This window comes from Saimiri boliviensis, chromosome 8 (assembly GCF_048565385.1).
Source record: "Saimiri boliviensis isolate mSaiBol1 chromosome 8, mSaiBol1.pri, whole genome shotgun sequence".
NCBI lineage: Eukaryota > Metazoa > Chordata > Mammalia > Primates > Cebidae > Saimiri > Saimiri boliviensis.
The window spans coordinates 125,802,176-125,822,080 of NC_133456.1; the positions used below are offsets into that span (position 1 = coordinate 125,802,176).

Sequence of the window (19,905 nt, forward strand, 5' to 3'; positions counted from 1 at the left end):
AACATTAATCTCCTGTTCCTCTTCATCAGAGCACTTGGGTGACCAGGTGCACTGCCTATAAGCAGTGATATTTTGAAAGACATATTTTTTTCTGAGAAATAGAAATCTTTTTATATCAACAATGGGCTTAAAATCTTCAGTAAGCCATGCTGCAAACAGATGCGCTTTCATCCAGACTTTGTTATTCCATTTCTAGAGCACAGGCAAAGGAGATTTAACATAATTCTTAAGCACTCTAAGATTTTTGAAGTAGTAAATAAGCATTAGCTTCAACATAAAGTTATAGCTGCCTTAGCCCCTAACGAGAGAGTCAGCCTGTCCTTCAAAGCTTTGAAGCCAGGCTTTGACTTCTCTTCAGCTTTGAAAGTCCAGGATGCCACCTTCTTCCAATAGAAGGCTGTTTCATGTACATTGAAAATCCTCTGTTTCGTGTGGCCACCTTCATCAGTGATCTTAGCTAGATCCGCAGCTTCTCCGTCAGCCCTTGCTGCTTGACTTTGCCCTTTTAGGTTATGGAGATGGCTTCTTTTTTTAAACATCATCATCCAGCCTCTGCTAGGTTCCAACTTTTCTCCTGCAGCTTCCTGACCTCTCTCAGCCTTCATGGAATTGAAGAGAGTTCGGAACTTATTCTAGATTAGGCTTTGGGTTAGGAAATGTGGTGTGGCTGATTTCATAGGAGCAAAAAGGCTGTTTCACGTTCTTAGCGCTGCTCACTGGAGTAGCACTTTTAATTTCCTTCAAGGAACTTTTCTTTTGCCTTCACAACTTGACTAACTGTTTGGCCCAAGAGGCATAGTGCTGTCTTGCCTTTCCTTTCCAAATGCCTTCCTCACTCAGTTCAATCATTTCCCAATTTTGATTTTAAGGAAGGGATGTGTGGCTCTTCCTTTCACTTGAATGCTAGGGGGCCATTGTAAGGTTATTAACTGGCCTAATTTCAAACTGTTGTGTCCCTGGGAATAGAGAGACCTATCTCCAAAGAGAAAAGAGGAAGAGAGACAGGAGACTGGGCTTTTCAGTGGAGCAATCAGAACACATGCAAAATTCCATGGGGCGCGGTGGCTCACACCTGTCATCCCAGCACTTTAGAGGCCAAGGAGGTTGGACAGCTTGAGGTCGGAAGTTCCAGACCAGCCTGGCCAACATGGTGAAAGTCCATCTCTACTAAAAATACCAAAATTAGCCAGGTGTGGTAGCTTGTGCCTGTAATCCCCGCTACTCAGGAGGCTGAGGCAGGAGAATCACTTGAACCTGGGAGACAGAGGTTGCAGTGAGCTGAGATCGCGCCACTGCACTCCAGCCTGGGTGACAGAGTGAGACTCCATCCCAGAAAAAAAGAACACATGCACAATTTATCCATGAGGTTGACTGGGACCCAAAGCAATGATAATAGTAACATGTAAGCTTGCTCATCACAGATCACCACAGCAGATATAATGATCATGAAAACACCCGAAACACTGAAAGAATCACCAAACCGCGGCCCAGAGACGTGAAGTGAGCACATGCCATTTTAGGTTATGGAGGCACCGATGGCTGTGCCCCAGAAGGGTCGCCACAGACCTTCAATTCGTGAAATAAACAAAGTGCAATGAAATGAGGTGTGCCCGTCTCTATCCCCACTTTTCTGTCCTCAGTATCTTGTAGGCTTCATATTTTGTGAGACAAAAATTAGACGATGCTGCCCACCGTTGTTCCCTTGGGTTGTAAGAGAGGACTGCTCATCGAACTAATTGGCCTAGTCTCAGTCCCAGAGTCCTGAGAGAGGGAGTCAGCTTGCCCATGAGGGCCAGAGATTCTCCCCATCCTCAGGGCTGAACAAATTCTACACTCCAGGTCCCTAAGGGCTCACCCCAAGGGTAAGAAGAAACAATTCTCAGTTCTCCAAATTCTGTAAAGTTAGGCCACCAAGTAAATCCAGCCCTGTCCCCCCACTGTGGTTATACGAGTTACTCAGAACATGCCTAGAAAAATCTCTAATGAAGCCAGGTGTGGTGGCTCATGCCTGTAATCCCAGCACTTTGAAAGGCCGATGTGGGCAGATCACCTGAGGTTGGGAGTTCGAGACCAGCCAGACCAACATGGAGAAACCTTGTCTCTACTAAAAATACAAAATTAGCTGGGTGAGGTGGCAGGTGCCTGTAATCCCAGCTACTTGGGAGGCTGAGGCAGGAGAGTGGCTTGAACCTGGGAGGCGAAGGTTGCGGTTAGCCAAGATCATGTCATTGCATTCCAGCCTGGGCAACAAGGGTGAAACTCTGTCTCTAAAAAAATAGAAAAAAAAAAAAAAACAAAAAAACACAAAACCCTCTAATTAATTGCCTTATTTGTATACGGATAACTCTAAACGATAGGACTAAATTTAAAACTAAGGATTAAGGCCAGGTGTGGAGACCCATAATCCCACTGCTTTGGGAGGCTGAGACGGGAGGAGAACTTGAGGCCAAGAGTTCAAGACCAGCCTGGGCAAAATAACAAGACCTTATCTCCACAAAACAGTCGTTTTTTAATTAGCCAGGTGTGGTGGTGCACACCTGTTCTTCCAGTTACCTGGGAGGCTGAGGTGGGAGGATCATGTGAGCCTAAGAGTTAAAGGCTGCAGTGAGTTGAGATCATGCCATTGCACCCCAGTCTAGGAGACAGAGAAAGATCCTACCTCTGAGGGGGAAAAAAAAAAGAACACTAAGGATTAAGTAATTTTCCTCCATTTTGCCCACTGATCTATGCCTCTGGCACTGTCTGGCCACCTGATACAAGGCTACAGCTTAGTAAAGAGTGCATAGTTGGGAATAACTGATACTATTATTCTTAGCAGCAATGGCCTAGTTCCAGTGAAAACCTTGTTGATATATGACAATTCCTCCTGAATTCAATCTGTTCTTTGAGAATTAAATAAAAATAAGTTATCCTCCTTCGTTTAACTTTTTCTAAGTCACACATCCAAGCAATCAGTTCACATTACAAAGTGCAGCACAAGTTAAATGGATGTGTTAGACGCAAAATACGCACCTCCGCCTTCACCTGAGGAGGAAGCCTACAGGTGCGTTGTCTGGACTGGCACCCTAGTGCCTCAGAAACATAACCTTAGTGCACAGAGGAGCGTGTCTCCTAAGGCATTAACCACCTGGAGCAGTGTTATAACGGCAGCCCCAATCTTTTTTCCCAGTGACTTCTTTATGGCACGTGTTCCCACAATAACACTCAGAACTCAAATTGTTTCACATCCAGAAAGCTACAAACTATGAATACATATATAAGCTATACCCATAACCAGAGCCATTGCTTGAATAAAGATATTTTTATTGCCACTCATTAAATTACTATGTTTGAAATGTCTTAAACAAATGCTTTGGAACAGTGTCGTGCCAAACATACCCACACACACAGAAAGGCAATTCGGCTTCAGAAGCAACAAGCTCACAGCCACCGTGCTCTGATTTGAGCCACGTGGTGCTCTGGGCTTCCACGTGCTGACTTTTCCACCAAAGCTATCTTGGAACACTTCCTCCAAGGACACCCTTTCCTATTTCCTTCCCTCTTCTGATTTCAGACACATTCAAAGAAACTTGAATGTTCTTTATCCTTTAGCTATAGATAAAAGAAAACACAAAATGATCATGATCGTATGTTTATTTAACATCTATAGAGAGCCCATATGTGTGTGTGTGTGTGTGTGTGTGTGTGTGTATCTGTGTGTGTGTGTGATTTTTAATCCCTGAGCTATCAAGACTACATTTTACCTATTCAAATAAAGACTGACCCACCTCCCAGACATAATCAATATCAAGTTAATTTTTAGAAGGATCATGGGAGGATGAGGTACCCACCTGAGTGGCTGCCTGGGGCCTGAGGTATGGAGTTACAGTGCCTGGTATGATTGCTTGGGCAGAGCCAAGGTGCCTTACAAAGCTGAGGATGGGGAGAAGCCCTAGGATTCTTCTCACCTGAAACAGATTGGTAAAGCACAGCCCTGGCTCCTGGGAGAAGAAATGCAATGATGAAGACTCACTTGACACAGGCAAAAGCTGAGACATGAAGTCGATTCCACTTGTCCAAGATCCCACAGCTCCTGAGAAGTGGAAGAAAGAGTCAGACTGAGGCCTAACAGACTTCAAAGCCCAAACTGCTCCTGCCCGGTCACTTAGAATCGAAAGAAATCCTTACAATGAGATTTCACTTTAGCGTAAGAAAAGAGTAGATTTCAACCACAAAACAATAAAATATTTCATTGAATGTCAGATGTTCAACAGTTAGTACTGTTTAAAAGCAGAGTTTGGCCAGGCGTGGTGGCTCATGCCTGTAATTCCAGCACTTTGGGAGGCCTAGGCAGGCAGATCACCTGAGGTCAGGGGTTCGAGAGCAGTCTAGGCAGTATGGTGAAACCCTGTCTCTACTAAAAATACAAAAAGCTAGCTGGGCGTGATGGTGCACATCTGTAGTCCCAGCTACTCGGGAGGCTGAGGCATGGGAATCACTTACACCTGAGAGAAGGAAGTTTCAGTGAGCCGAGATCGCACCACTGCGCTGCAGTCCAGGCTACAGAGCGAGATTCCTTTTCAAAAAAAAAAAAGAAAGAAAGAAAAAAAGTTTTCCTAAAACAAAAAAAAAGTTTTGCCTTTTACTTGATGTGCACAGAGCATCAGTGTCTCTTTCAGTACAGTAATGCTTCCTAATGTGGACCATGTAATAGCTGTAATATGTGAAAACACTATCTGAGAATAACCAGGACACTCATTGAAATGCCCAGTGGTTTGGCAATATTTGCTTCAAATGAGCATCCTATAAAGATGCTGCCCTGCCCCAGACATGCACAAATGTGGACACAAAGTTCTGAGATGCAATCAACCAGAGCTATACACTGAGCGTTCTCACAGGGGCAGTTGTCACCGTACGGCCTCCTTGCCCCTTGGCCTCCTGTAAACGCCTGGCCCTTTCCTGAACTTCAAGAGAAGTTAGAACCTGCTCATCTGCTGTAAAAGAGAACTCGAAGATCGCTACTCCACGCCAAGAAAACAGATGGTTTCATTTCCTTGAAGAAAGAATGGAAGGAAAGGGGTCCAAAGGGTGCTCGATTTATTTTTAGAGGAAAAAGGTTTGAATAGAGTAGTGAGTTGGCTAAGTTGTTTTAAAGAACAATTTTGAAAGACAGGTGTGCTAGACCAGGTGTACTGTTTCCTGAAATCAGATCACATTTAAAAAATATTAAAAAGGAAACGTGTGTCAGTGTGTCATCCCCTTGACGTTGGAGCAGTGAGGTTAACTGTTCACCCCACCACCCTGTTTCACCACCTGCCTGTAGGTCCCACTGCGACAGCCAGGCAGGATGCAGGACAGCAGTGTCCAGGATGAATGACGCCCCTCTCCATCGGTTGATGCGGTTCCACTCTGACCCAGTAAGGGACTTACTCATCCACGCAAAGGTGCTTTCAAATCTCCCCTATACTGAAGCATAATGTAAAACCACCGAAATTGTGGGCAAATACCTAAAGAATGCTCGCAGAGAACGTGAAACCCGCAGGACCCGGCAAATAAGGAAGCTGTTCCTAGGCCATAGTCACTGATGGCAGGGGACATGCAGAGTGCACAGGGAAACAGAGCCTCCCTGAGTGTCTTTTCGCAGATTCAGTCCTCGTGTGAACTAGGAGCAAGAGCAGAAGAGGAGCATGAGGACTTTCCCCAGCTGCTTTGCAGGGCCCAGCTCTATGGAGTCAAAGGGCGCATGCCAGGGCCGAGGGCAGAACTGCGCAAGACCCGCGGAAGAACAAAGAGGTGGGCTCACAGAAGGAGAAATACGGCCCAGATTCTAACAGGCCTGTTCTCTTACCCAAACTAAGCTCAGCATTCTCACCAACTAAGAAGAAATTAAATCAGTCTTTCGTTCTCTTTCTTTCTTTCTCTTTCCATCTTTCTTTTTCTTTTTTTTTTTTTTTTTTTTGCCAAAATTCTGATAAACATTGGTACCAGGATTGGAACACAGATAAATTCATTTGTTGCCTAAATGACATTTTAACCACATGGAAACTGCGAGCAATTCTCATTGTATTCGTGGGTTCCAACCTTTGTTCATTACTGTCTGCAGTTAGGATGGCTCCCAGACCGGGCGCGGTGGCTCAGCCTGTAATCCCAGCACTTTGGGAGGCCTAGGTGGGTGGGTCATGAGGTCAAGAGATCGAGACCATCCTGGCCAACATGGTGAAACCCTGTCTCTACTAAAAACACAAAAATTAGCTGAGCGTGGTGGTGCGTGCCTGTAATCCCAGCTACTCGGGAGGCTGAGGCAGGAGGATCACTTGAACCCCGGAGGCAGAGGTTGCAGTGAGCTATGATTGCATCACTGCACTCCAGCGTGGTGACAGAGTGAGACTCCATCTCAAAAAAAAAAAAAAAAAAAAAAAGATGGAGGTTGACTCTTATCAAAGCTCTATGGCCCCCACAGGGAGAGCAGGCGGGTAGCCCTGCTAATGAACAGCCCAAGTTGAGCTTACCCTGCGTGCCCCGCGCCTCACATCCAAGCAGATGGGAAATGTGCACTGTTGATAACTAGATTATATGTTACTGCATTCCTAAACACGGCCCGAGCACGTGGCCTTTCAGCCACGGCTGCGACCCCACCAGGGCCTGAAGCCCTTTCGTATGACTGTCACCTCCCAAGCACAGCCCTTCTTAGAGAAAGACCACACGGGAGACGGGAACCGTGACTTGCTCAACTTCGTAGCTCGTACCTTCCCCCAAGTCATCTCTCCAGTCCCCAGAAGGGTGGCTTCTACACAGCCCGCACTAGGGATTTATCGACGTCGATCTGCTGTAGCGTTCCTCATGCCAGCACTTCCATGGCGCTGGACATCCATGCCAGTCATCTTGAGAATGACCAAGGCTGCTTCCCTAAAGAGAAAGCATCGTTTCCAACGACACTTGCGAACTCTGTCTGATGACAGAAGTAATGCATATCATTATAGAAATTTGGAAAATTCCGAAAAGCTTAAACAAAAAGTACAATAATTAATAATCCTATCATTTGCAAGAGAACCACAGTTAACTTTTTGAAGCTTATTCTTCCAGGATTCCATGTGGTTCCTCTACGTATGTAAATTATGAAACTCGGATCACAGTGTTTACTATTTTTAATCTTTTTAAACATAATTTATTAGCTCCCTCATACCCACCCTTAAATATTCTCGAAGAACATGATTTCTAATGGCTGCAACGTGTTCCACCATGTGGATGTTCTAGTATTCTGTAATTTAACCAATTTCCTTTATTGGGCATTTTGGTTATTTTCAATTTTCTACTGCTGTAAATAAGGATTCAGTGAACATCTTAGTCTGTATATCTTTGCACCCATTTTAATTATTTCCACATGAAAAATTCTTAGAAATGGAATTGCACAAAGACTAAACAGCAAGACTATTTTGAAGATGAAAAATGTTATGCAGGCCAGAATCCAATTTTATCTACTTGAGGAGATAAAAACCAGGCAATAATCAGTTGGCTCCAAGTCAGAACCTTTTGAATTTCTGCCTTTCAGTTCACAGACCTCTACCTCTGTCCTCTGCCCAGTCTAGGAGAAGATCATCTTCTGTTGAGAGTCGATTCTTTGTGAAGAACAGAGACTTGGGCCAGGCGCAGTGGCTCGCTCCTGTAATCTCAGCACTTTGGGAGGCCGAGGTTGGCGGATCACATGAGATCAGGAGTTCAAGACCAGCTGGGGCAACATGACGAAACTCCATCTCTACTAAAAATACAAATATTAGCTGGGTGTGGTGGCACATGTCTTAGTCCCAACTACTTGGGAGGCTGAGGCACGAGATTTGCTTGAACCCAGGAGGAAGAGGCTGCAGCGAGCTGAGATCACGCCACTACACTCCAGCCTGGGTGAAAGAGTGAGACTCTGTCTCAGAAAAGAAAAAAAAAAAAAAAAAAAGAAGAGTCCACTTAATACCCATGTGCCCTGAACTAATGTATTAAGCCCTACTATCTACAAATATGAAATTGAAAGCAGGACGATAGTATAGAGAACACTAAGTACCCAAAATTGGCTCTTCCCTTCTTCCTTACTACCGTATAGGAAGGCACTGTACCTAGTAAATTTATGACAAAGTTCGTTTCCATTGCAGCTGGATGTGGCCTTCTGTATTAGAACTTAATCGTAAGATGTCAGGAAAAATCGTTAGGGAACTTCTGGAAAGACGTAAACATAGGGATAGCTGGAGAAAAACCCTTCTGACCTCCGTCCTGACATGGTTTGGGTCTGTGTTTCCCCCAAATCTCATGTCAAACTGGAATCCCCAGTGTTGGAAAGGGGGCCTGCGGGAGGTGACTGGATCATGGGGCGGGTTTCTCATGAATGGTTTAGCACCAAGCCCCTCGGTGCTGCCCTCATGATTAGTGGGTGAGTTCTCCTGAGATCTGGTCATTTGAAAGTGTGTGGCACCTTCTCCCGCACTCTCTCTTGCTCCTGCTTTCTCCATGGGAATTGCCTGCTCCCACTTTGCCTTCCATCATGAGTAAAAGTTTCATCAGGCCTCCCCAGAAGCAGGTGCCACCATGCTTCCTGAACAGCCTGCAGAACCACGAGATTTAAACCTCTTTTCTTATACATCACCCAGCCTCAGGTATTTATTTATAGCAGTGTGAGAATGGCTTAACTTATCTCTTTCCTGATGCTTGGAATGCAGATGTGATGGCTGGAGCTCCAGCAGTCATCTTGGGGGTCTTGAAATAAAACCATACTCCGAAAATATTGCTAAAGAAAAGCGAGTGCCTGGGACCCTTGTGATAGCAGGGAACTGTCACATCTGCCTGAGATTGACTCATTCACACAGCTTTGACTGACAGAATAAACCCTGTGTAGCAAAGCTAGCATTGTTTTGAGTTTTCTCATAGGTAGTCAAGCTTAATCCTAACTGATGAGGATACACATACATACATACATACATACATACATACATACATAGACATTGCTAGGATAAAACAATCTATTAATATGCCTGGCACATAGCAGGTTAGCGGTACAGGTTGGGTCTTTTTATGTGATTGTATCCTTTTTTATTATCAGAGTATACCAACCTTCTGCTGATTCTCTTTCTGTTTTCCTGCAATATGAAGCCACAAAGGACCTCCTTCTCTGAAGTTCAGTTGAGGATTTCTTCCTGGTCATCTCAGCAGTTTACATTCTGACATAAATTCCTCCTTCTCTCACTACTTTCTGCTTCCCACCTTGAAACCTGGGTTTTCAATGATTTCCTAAGATTTCTGGACTCACACACCTCTCTTAGGGACACCAAACCCAAATCTGATTTTTTTCAATAATGAACTTAAAAATTTACTACTGGTATTTATCATCAATACATAATCGTGAATCACACATTACTTCAGATAGCTATTACATACTCAGACATATTTGTGCCTGAAGTTCTAATTTACAGTTTGGATTACCTCGCTGACCCAGATCTGGCAGATTTCCTGGACTTCAGTGAAAAAAAAAAAAATTATTGTCAATTTGGAAATCAGAAAAATACCTAATTGCTCCTTCTGAAGTCATAAGGACCTGTCAACCTCAGCTGTATCTCTACTTTATCTTAGTGGACTGAGAATCTGTAACCAGGGCAGATTCAAATTCTTCAATGTTGAAATTAAATTAATGTAACCGGTCACAAAATAATTAGACACAATTTGATCAGTTGTTAAATACAAAGCAAAGCTATTGTTAGAATTCAAAAAGTGCCTTCAATTTTGTTTGCAAATGTGCATGCGATTCGAAATGAGACTGAATTACATTTAACAGTAAAAAATTGGAAACAATTTAAATGAGGCAGAGGGTACACATATTATGTTGCAAACACATGTATCACTATCAGTTACAAAAGTAATGTTTATAAAATAGACAAGAACAAGGAAAACATGTGTTTTATTTTATTATTTTTATTTTTATTTTTTGGAGACGAAGTTTTGCTCTGGTCTCACAGGTGGGAGTACAGTGGCACGATCCTGGCTCACTGCAACCTCCACCTCCCAGACTGAAGCAATTCTCCTGCCACAGCCTCCCGAGTGGCTGGGATTACAGACGCCTGCCACTATGCCTGGCTAATGTCTGTATTTTTTAGTAAAGACGGGGTTTTACTATGTTGGCCAGACTGATCTCGAACTCCTGACCTCAAGTGATCCACCTGCCTTGGCCTCCCAAAGTGCTGGGATTACAGATGTGAGCCACTGTACCTGGCCAAGGAAAACATTTGTAATATTAGGAGAAGAAATTAAACAGATGGCATAAGCAATGTGACTACTCTGTCCTTTCTAGTCTCTGTATCTGCTAATTTTTCAGTGATTCCCACACATTTGTGGAGCATTTTGGCACCTGAGCGAACACATTTCTCTCCACCCTACTTCTACTCAGTCTTACTGGATGGGATAATTGTCTTAAAGCAAGATGCATTTGCTAACGTCGTCCGTGGACCTCTGATTTTGGGAATTCCAATGATACGCCTTTCTATGTAGCAATCTGCTTCTAAAATCACTCTGGTTCTTACTAATCAGAATTTTTTTTGTCTCACAAACCTTAAAATCCAGTATCACATTTGCTAACTGAATTATTCTTATGGTTCTCCTACATTCTTACATCCCATACACCATTCTTTAAAGTTATTTCTACCTCCAGTCCCTTAATCACTCCCTTTCACCCCAACCAATCCCCTTCCATCCTCATGTTTTCACCCCCAACCAATCCTTCAAACCTCGTGTTTTCACCCCCAACCAATCCCCTTCCATCCTCATGTTTTCTCTCTTCAAGCAGTACGCCCTGCGCTCTCCATGCTCCTCTGGTTTTCTCTCAACCTCCTTCCCTCCTGCTCTGGGAAGCATGACCCTTGGACTTACCCAAACACCAGAGTTCTCTGATTTCTCCTTTCAGGCTGCTGAAGAGATGGACCCAGCCACGCAGTGGTATCAAGTCATACTTTCCAAGCTCAGCTGAGCCCACTGCTCCCTGCTCACATTCTGAGATGTTCCAATGCCTAATTATTTCAGAAGAAAACAAAAAAACAAACAACAACAACAAAAAAAACACCCTTCTATTTATCCATATTCTCCTTCCCACTTCCTTACTTCCTTCTTCTGTCTCAAATTCATCCCTTATTTTTGAAGCCATCATGTCCCACTCCCTGGGACACTCCTCTGTAGCTTCAATATTTTTTGTCAGCATCAGAACCACTCCCATCTCAAAAAGGATGTGCTTGCCTCATGTCCATTCCAGCTGCCAGCCTGTACTTTTCCTTCCTGAGCCAAGCTACCTAAAATGACACCAACATGTGGTTCCAGTTTTTAAACATTTTTTCATTCATCAATGTCTCAAGGCCTACCTTTCTCCCCAAAACTGCTTTCCAAGATTACCAAGTGACAACTTTGTTGCACAGCACAGTAGAAAAACTTCAGACTTGATTGTATTGACTATTCTGCAGATGTGGAGATACTTTCTTTTGTTGAGTTGGGGTTTTCATTTTTGTTTTGGGAAACCACTTTATTTAGATATAATTTCCACATCATAAATTAACCCGTTTAAAGTGCCCAATTCAGTATTTGTTTTAGTCCATTCAGAGTTATGCAATCACCACCACAGTCAATTTTTAGAATATTTTCATCACTCCTAAAAAAAGTCCAAACCCTTTAGCATTCACCCTCATTCCCTTCATACCCCTCCCCAGCCCTAAGCAATTATGAATCTACTTTCTGTCTATACAGTTTTACCTATTCATGCATGTTTCATATAAATAGAATAATAAATCATACAATGTATGTGTTTTCTGTAACTACTTTTTACTTAGCACAGTGTTTTCAAGGTTCATCCATATTGTGCTAAGGCTCACTACTTCATTCTTTTTCATAGCCAAATAACATTCCGTTGTATGAATATGCCACATTTTATTTATCCAGTTCATCAGTTGATAGATATCTGGGTTCTTTCTACATTTTGGCTATTATGAATAACGCTGCTGTGAACATTTGTCACAGAGATTTTTCTGTGACCATATGTTTCATTTTATGTTGAGTATATACCTAGTAGTGGAATTCCTTGGTCACATGGTAACTCTATATTCAAACTTTTAAAGAACTGCCTATTTTGCAAAGGGATTGCACCATTACATGTTCTGACCAGCAGCTTATGAGGCTTCTAATTTCTCCATATCCTCATCAACACTTCCTATTATCTGTCTTTTTTTATTATAGTCATCCAGGTAAGAATAGTGTGACATCTCATCATGGTTTTAATTTTCAATGTCCTGATGATTAATAATGTTGAACAACTTTTTAAATCTTTTTTAATTGATTTATGAGATCCTTTATGTATTTTTGATGTAAATTTATTGACAAATAAATAATTTGCAAATTTTTCCTCCTATTTTGTGGATTTTAGTTTCTTAATGGTGTCCTTTTAAGAATAAAAATGCTGGATTTTGATTAAGTCCAATTTATCTATTTTCTCTTTTGTCATTTTTGCTTTGGTTTTATATCTAAAAAACACCATCTAATCTGAGGTTATGAAGATTTTTCCCTACTTTTTCTTATGAGAGTGTTGTAGTTAGACAACTACAGTTTTTGTTATAGTTATAACACTCTCATAAGTGTTACAGTTATAAAACAATAATATTTTCATAAGAAAAAGTAGGGGGAAATTTTTATTACTTCATTGCTCTTACATTTAAGGCAATAATCCACTATGAGCTAAATTTTGTATATGGTGTGAGGTAAGGGTTGACCTTAATATTCTTCACACTCAAAACTCTGTTTTTTTGGCCTTAAAGACTAGATTTCCCAAGTTTTTATTCTGTCTCACTTTACAGTCATTTGGTTTCTATAAAAAGTGCTTCTTTCTTCTCCAATATCATTGGACCCAGGTTTCTACATAATTATAGGTTCAACTTTAATTCCTTTATTTAATTGTAAGATTGAGAACAGAAGCTTCCTTGTTTGACTTTGTCTTCACCAAAGCTTCTGTGGGTGTGATAGATATTTGTATTAAAAACAAAACTGGCATCAGAACAAAGGCCTGAAGGTAAAATAGAGAAAGAGTATGTGTGTGTATATACACATTGTACATACACACAGATATATTGATATAAGTCTTGCCTTTTTTCTATTCCTCAGGTTTTCTGTAACAAAAACACTTGGAAATACAATAATTGCATGTTTTTAAATAATTAAAAGAGTGTAATTGGACTGTTTGTAACACAAAGGATAAATGCTTGAGAGGATGGATACCCCATTCTCCATGATGTGCTTATTTCACATTGCATGCCTGTATCCAAACATCTCATGAACCCCATAAATATATGTACCCACTATATACTCACAAAATAGAAAAAAGATACATTTTTTTAAAAATTGAAAACAAGGTACTTGGAAACAATAAGAAAAACATCTGTATTTAAGGAACAGAGGAAAAGAAGTTAACACTTTTAACAAGAAGCATAAATTACTACACTAACCACTACACTGGATTGTGAGATTAAATCAAATCATTAACTGAAAGCTCCTTTTAATAGAAGCACTACACAAATATAAGGTAAGACTCTAAACAAATCCTAGATATTGATGCCCTTGCCATCATCTGCTCAATTCCTTTAGAGCAGGCCCATTTTATGTATCCCCAGCACAATGCCTGGCACGTAGCACATCCTAATTCTTTTATCTATTCAACCAATCTCTCTGGAGGGGCTGCCATGTGCCAAAAACCATGCAGTGTGCTGGAGAATTCAGAAGTCAGAAGAACATGGTTCTTGACGTCATGCCTTACTTTGCAGTTGAAATAGGGAATAAATATCTACTGAGAAACATTAAATCCACTTGTGTTCTTGACACGTTACCTTTTTAGAAATGCAATTATAATGGCAATATTATATATTTCCAACAATTTTTTAGAAAGCTGTGGAAAAAAAATATTAAGGAAGTATTAGCAAAATGAAAACCTATTCAGCATTTACAGAGTGCCTGCTCCAGAAGAAACACTGTCCTAGAATCTCTGAGGAATGAGGAGATGAGCAAGACCTGGCTCCGGCCCTGTGAAAACGCAAAGGCTCATGGAAAGAACAGGTAGAGAGACATCTACACAGGTAACTCTAATCTGAAGCAAGCTATGGGAAATGGTACAATGAAGGTTTAAACAAAATGTGGAGAGAGTTCAGGGGCAGGCAGGAGTCTGAGAAGAGCATCGTGTTATCTTAGGGAGGTTTCTGCTCATGCCTGTCTGTCTGGCAACTTAGACAGCAACAGCTTTACAAGCAGATTCAAGTGTCTGTGTTCCCATGAAGCGTTTCCACCTCCCTGCCCACACAGATACGATGATGGTGGCTCTAAGAGTGATCAGGGAATGCTGGGCTCCTGTGAATGTCTAGGACACGACCTAGGTATGGAGGAGTTTTTCACTTCTTCTGAAATATATGGGATCAGCACCGTAGGGCAAGGGAACCCAGAGACCATCTATTCCAACCTCCCACTTGGTACATTACTGTTTATTTGAGCCTACGTCCATGTTTGTAAAAGAATATCCTTTAGCCTTCACCCTCCAGCAGACTATTGGATTTTTGGCGTTACCCACACTTAAAGAAAAAATAAGAAGAAATGAACATTCAATTAAATATAATTCGAACAATCTGTTTTATCAAAGCAAATTGACCATAAATCAGAAGAAAAGGTGAGGTTTAAATCACATAAATGAGACAGGAACTTGGCAATGCCCATCTTGGCAAGCTGTCGTGCCAGGTCTACACAAGGTCAACATGGTCATTCATTTCCTGAAATTACTTAATTCTGCTGTCTGTAACCACACAGTTCTTTGTCTTCTCATATAGGAGCATGTCACTTCAAGGTAAAATTGATATCTGGCAATCCAAGTTTACAGGCAAGTAAATTGCTACTATGCCCTAGGACTTGACTCGTTTACAGAGGAACATTTATTAAACACACTAAAACAGGATTCTGTTTATGGATTAAAAAATCCTTTACACTCTCTTTTCTGTTACATAGTAATTGCATAGAAATAAATGCTTTTCTACAACAACAACAACAACAAAAAATCCCCACTATGGTCAGCAGATAATGTTGGTGCTAAGGCAAGTTCCAAAATTTTTATTGGTAGATGTCTTTCTCCTGCCAAGCCAGATTGCGAGAGATCAATTTTAACTTCCTTTCAAATTACAGTAATTAATAACAGATTTTCTTTCCTGTTACTGACCCAGGCATAAATGCAGGCTTGAAAAATAGCCAAAACAGATCTACATGATGCTCTAAAAGAAAGTTTTCTCTATGGCATCGGTGCAAGCCTTATTCCAGATTTCTGGCAAAGCTCTTCTCAGTTGCCTTTCCCCAGCAAAGTGGGCCTACGCACACTGTAAAATAAACTCAGAGAATGTTCAGCAATCTGCTGGCGGAGGTGCTTGCTAAGTGAGCATCTCATCCCTCCGTAAGCTGAAGTGTGATCATTTCTCTGTTCACCTCATTTGCATGATCTAATGAAAAATGCACAACCTTGGATTATATCTAAAGCTATGGATTTATTAGATCTTTACAATAAGAAGTCAGGCTCATGTGGTTAGCATCACTGCGTGTGTGTGTGTGTGTGTATGTTTTGTTTTTCCCAAGACAGGGTCTCACTCTGTCACTCAGACTGGAGGGCAGTGGCACAGTCATAGCTCAATGAATGAAGCCTCAAATTCCCAGGCTGAAGGAATCCATCCCTCTCTTAGCCTATGTAGCTAGGAACACCGGCACGCACCAACATGCCTGACTAGTTTTTTAAAAAATTATTATTATTATTATTTTGCAGAGACGATGTCTCCCTATGTTGCCCAGGCTGATCTTGAACTCCTGGCCTCAAGTGATCCTCCCACTTTCGCCTCCCAAAGCGCTGGGATTACAGAGGAGCCACCACCCCTGGGCCTCACTACATGCATATTAAATCGAACAGTATGGCATAGAAATTATTTGAAGATGTTGCTGAAATGCTTTATCTCTTTATAAAAGCCAAGCATTTATTCAATAAACATTTCACAAATACTAAGAAGGCAAGGAAAGAAGCTTATAGTTTGTAGAAAGAGATAAACTTGAGGTAGAATGACAGGCTGGATATGTTCTAAGAAACATGGATGGACCCTCAGGAGAGAAGTGGATTCTGTCTTGGGTCACAGGATGCACTCTGTCTATTTCATGTAAAAAGTTGGAAGGAGAATCGAGCCAGGTGATTCTACAAATATCATGCCTTCCTTACTCCAACTTGAAAGCTTTCGAGTGATGATATCTTTAGCAGAGATACAAACATGTTTTTATTTCCCTAAAGCTGAAAGCGTTTCTGAAATGAGTCAGGGAATGATGGCACTGGAAACTTTCTTCCAAATAAAAATTGCTATTTTATGCAGATGCGACTGCATCAGCTGGCCTTCTTTACTGTCTGCACGATGCTCACCTTTCTAAGTTACATGCTGCAGGTGAGCTGATGATATGCGCCCTCCTTTCTTTTGAAGATGAAAATGACAGCTGTACCTAACACAAGGCTTTGCCGTCTGTATCCATTAGGCAAGCCAATTTAATTTTTAGGATAATAGGACTTTCCAAGCCTTCAAAGCTAAAGGCAAAGGGAAAAAAACAAAGGACATCTTAGGCTTACTCAGACTCTGGAAGTGATTTTTCTCTCTTCTGTATATAATTGAGGTAATGGAAACTATCAATACCGCTGTATTTACTCCATAAGATCCTGTTCTGTAATTGTATTTGAATACCTATTACAACAAAGGAATAATAAAAGGTAAAGTGGGACGATGTGTCAGTGCTGGAGCTTGAGAGAACATACATGTCGGTGCAGATGGGGTTCTGTGTGGAGCGCTCGTGAATGTCAGAACACATCAGGGGCATCAGAAGGAGTCAGCCATTTCAACATGCTGCGAATCTGGGACATCGTTCTGTGTTTCCTATAGAAAGGCACAAGCAGAATCAATCAAATTGGGTTTTAATTAGAACACGAGTCAATCAGGAGACTAAATTCCAAGGCTAATTCTAGCACTGTCCAAAAACCAAAACAATAACAAAAAAACAGCTCAATTAGACATTGTCTTCTTGTTCCCAGCTCAAATGGAAGCATCTGCCTAATTAGAAAAAGACATCATTCATCCAACACAAATTAGGAGGCTCTTCCATGAAGGTTGCATGCAAAATTACGTGAGGATGGGTAAGAATTCCTATAACTCCCAAGAACATGTTTACAGAATTACACAGCCTTTGATGAAATTCTCATTGCATCCTGCTCTCAGGGTTGCGTGAAGGGAGTTATCCTTATCTTTAAATGAACAAATGCCAAGAATATCCTACCCAATAGCCTCTCTCAGCAGAGCAAGAAAAACGTGCAAGATTTTTTTTTTTTTTTTTTTTTTTTTTTTTACTGAATGCACATTTAGCTTCTCCTTTTCTGTGCTGATTTTATTTTCCAAACTCATTTCTACTGAATTGGCCTAGCTGAAAATTTAATTGGCTTCATTTAAAACAAAAATAGGTTTCATAACAGTTGTACTGATTTTTGTAATGCAAAATAGAAAAACAAAATAATGCAAGGGCATTATCTATTCAGGGGTATCAATCTCACCCAGCATTCCAATGTGAGTGATTCCATCCAGACCCCAGATCGGTCATCTTAAGATGCCCAGAATATTCTTATATTTGTGACCATATAAAGCAACTTATCACTTGATTGAGAGGGAGTAAAAATTACCCATATTACAACTCTGCATTTTAATATAGAGAAAATAAGCCCATTCAGTCACACATTTAGTGAGAGTTCCTCACCAAAGAATGTCTATTAAGAATCTGCCTGCACATATGTCTCTGCAGATTACAAAACAAAGCTCACCTGTTTCTGAGGAAACTGAAATGTCAGTGCCTGAAAATAATATACTGTGCAAAGATCATATTTTGTTCATGTGGAATTCAGTTTTCATGTGCAGAGTAAATTTTTAATGAAATATTTTTCTTCTCTCTACCCAAACATTATTCCCAGAATATTCTTCAGAGACAAAAAGACATATAATCTTCAAACTCAATCTTTCTCCAATTCAAGTCACACTCAGATTGAGATCTTGAGGTTTTATATATTAATAAACCAACTGTGTATGTCGTAATGCCCCTGGTTACCGGTGACAGGTTGGTTAATGCTTCAGCACTTCTTCACTAGGAAAGATTTTTCCTGATTTTGAAGCAAGTCAGGGAGTCAGTGTAAAACAACCTAAAGAAAGACCTGCCAGGAATGTCATGGAGATGACTCAAGTCCCAGGACCAAAGGGTTAAGATGTTCCAGCCATGAAAATCTCTTCCATCCCTTTCTCAATCTCCTGCAGAGAATGCAGCCTTAAGCCCTTGATGTACTGAGAGGGAAAAATGGTCTCTCGCCTGTATTTCTGTGGAAGACTACCGTAAGGCAACAAGAAATCACCTGCTCGTGTAGGAATTCACGGCAAAGAATTCAGTATACACCAGATTATCCATGTGCAAAAAAGAGGTGGATAAAAATGTACATCCCTTTGTTCCTGGTCTCCAAGCCCCTTTCTTGCTCCAAATACATCTGCTTTCTTGACCTCTAAAACGTGCCCTAAGTATTCATCCCCACTTTGGTCTATATCAGTCTTTCTATCCGACTATCTTTGCCTCTTCCAAAAGATGCCTTGAAAGATTCTTCACCTCTTTGATTACCAAGATTTCCAGCGTTCGCTCCTTTGATTAAAATACTCTAAGACTTGTGTTCTCTCAGTTCTTTGTTTTGTTGAATGCATTCATGTATCCACACAGAACTGCACAGAGTTGAGGTGTCGAAGGAGCCCAAGGGAGCTAACTCCCACGAGCTACTCACTGCGGGCCTCCACTCCCGCTCAGTAGCACAGCTTTCACGCTGTGCTTTGCCTGGGAACAGCCATCGATAGGACAGGCAGAGGCGTCCCACAGGCAGTCCAGCCAGCGCTCAGGTTTGTGCCATGTGTAACGCTGACCAACAGGGTCAGTGGTAAATTGCTAACCTAAGTGGCTTTCTTGGGATTCAAACCGGGCATATAGAGAGCGGTCAGTTTGTATCCACAGTGAAATACAACAAAACAAGGAGATACATAATGACAAAGAGACTGCGTTGATCTAAAGAGGGCAGAGAGAGTCATCAGATCCATGATCTGTCTCCAAGTCAAAGGCTTCGAGTCTAGTCGGCATTTATCTTGAGTGGGTCTGTTGGTTAAAACAGAAAATGCTGAAATAAATACTCAACCATCCATTTTCTCTCCAGATTTACCTCTTCTCTGCTCCCCGCAACACCCAAGAATCCCAACCCAACACCATTGTTCATGACTCTAGAATCTTCTGCCTCCCTCTACCCCTGTTCCTTTGGCAAATGCATCTCCCCTACTCAACCGCGGAGGTTGTTAGAGACAGCTAAGCCAATAGTCCTGTACCATCTGTTGAATGCAGAAGAAATGTTCTAAAGACACTTCAGTTAAAAAGCATTGGCTACTATGTAGGAACAGTTGGAAGAAAATTGTCTGAAATGTGGAGGGGAAGGAAATTTTTGGAGACTATTTCCAGGAAGGCAGCAGAGACCAGAACAAGTGAACGTGTGTTCGCATCACCAGGTTCAGAAAGCAGTTTAAGCAAATGACAAAGACTGGGGGTAAGAACCAATAATTAAAATATGGTTCGAAGCTGTCTTCAAAGGCCTGTGGGAAATGGGAACAAGAATCCAAGTAGCCTTTTTGGAATTGAGATGTGCAAGTGAAGATGGCTTTAAATGATGACAATTTTCACCTCGCTGAGTGTAATTGACATTTTTTTTCCATCCGGGAAACTTGATTTTTCTGTTTATTCCTGGTTCCTGACATCCGATTAAGAGCAATG

At 41.5% G+C, this 19,905-nt stretch overlaps 1 protein-coding gene across 1 annotated transcript in view; it reads right to left on the reverse strand.

Annotated features, from left to right (window-relative positions):
• Window positions 1-14,690: 14,690 nt before the first annotated feature.
• The window catches only part of PARD3 (par-3 family cell polarity regulator), an 838,158-nt gene continuing 832,943 nt past the window's right edge, over window positions 14,691-19,905 (reverse strand). The window contains exon 26 of the mRNA XM_074405259.1: window positions 14,691-16,955. Within this exon, the coding sequence (XP_074261360.1) occupies window positions 16,899-16,955 (57 nt within the window). The 3' untranslated portion in view covers window positions 14,691-16,898. The remainder of the gene's footprint in view (window positions 16,956-19,905) is intronic.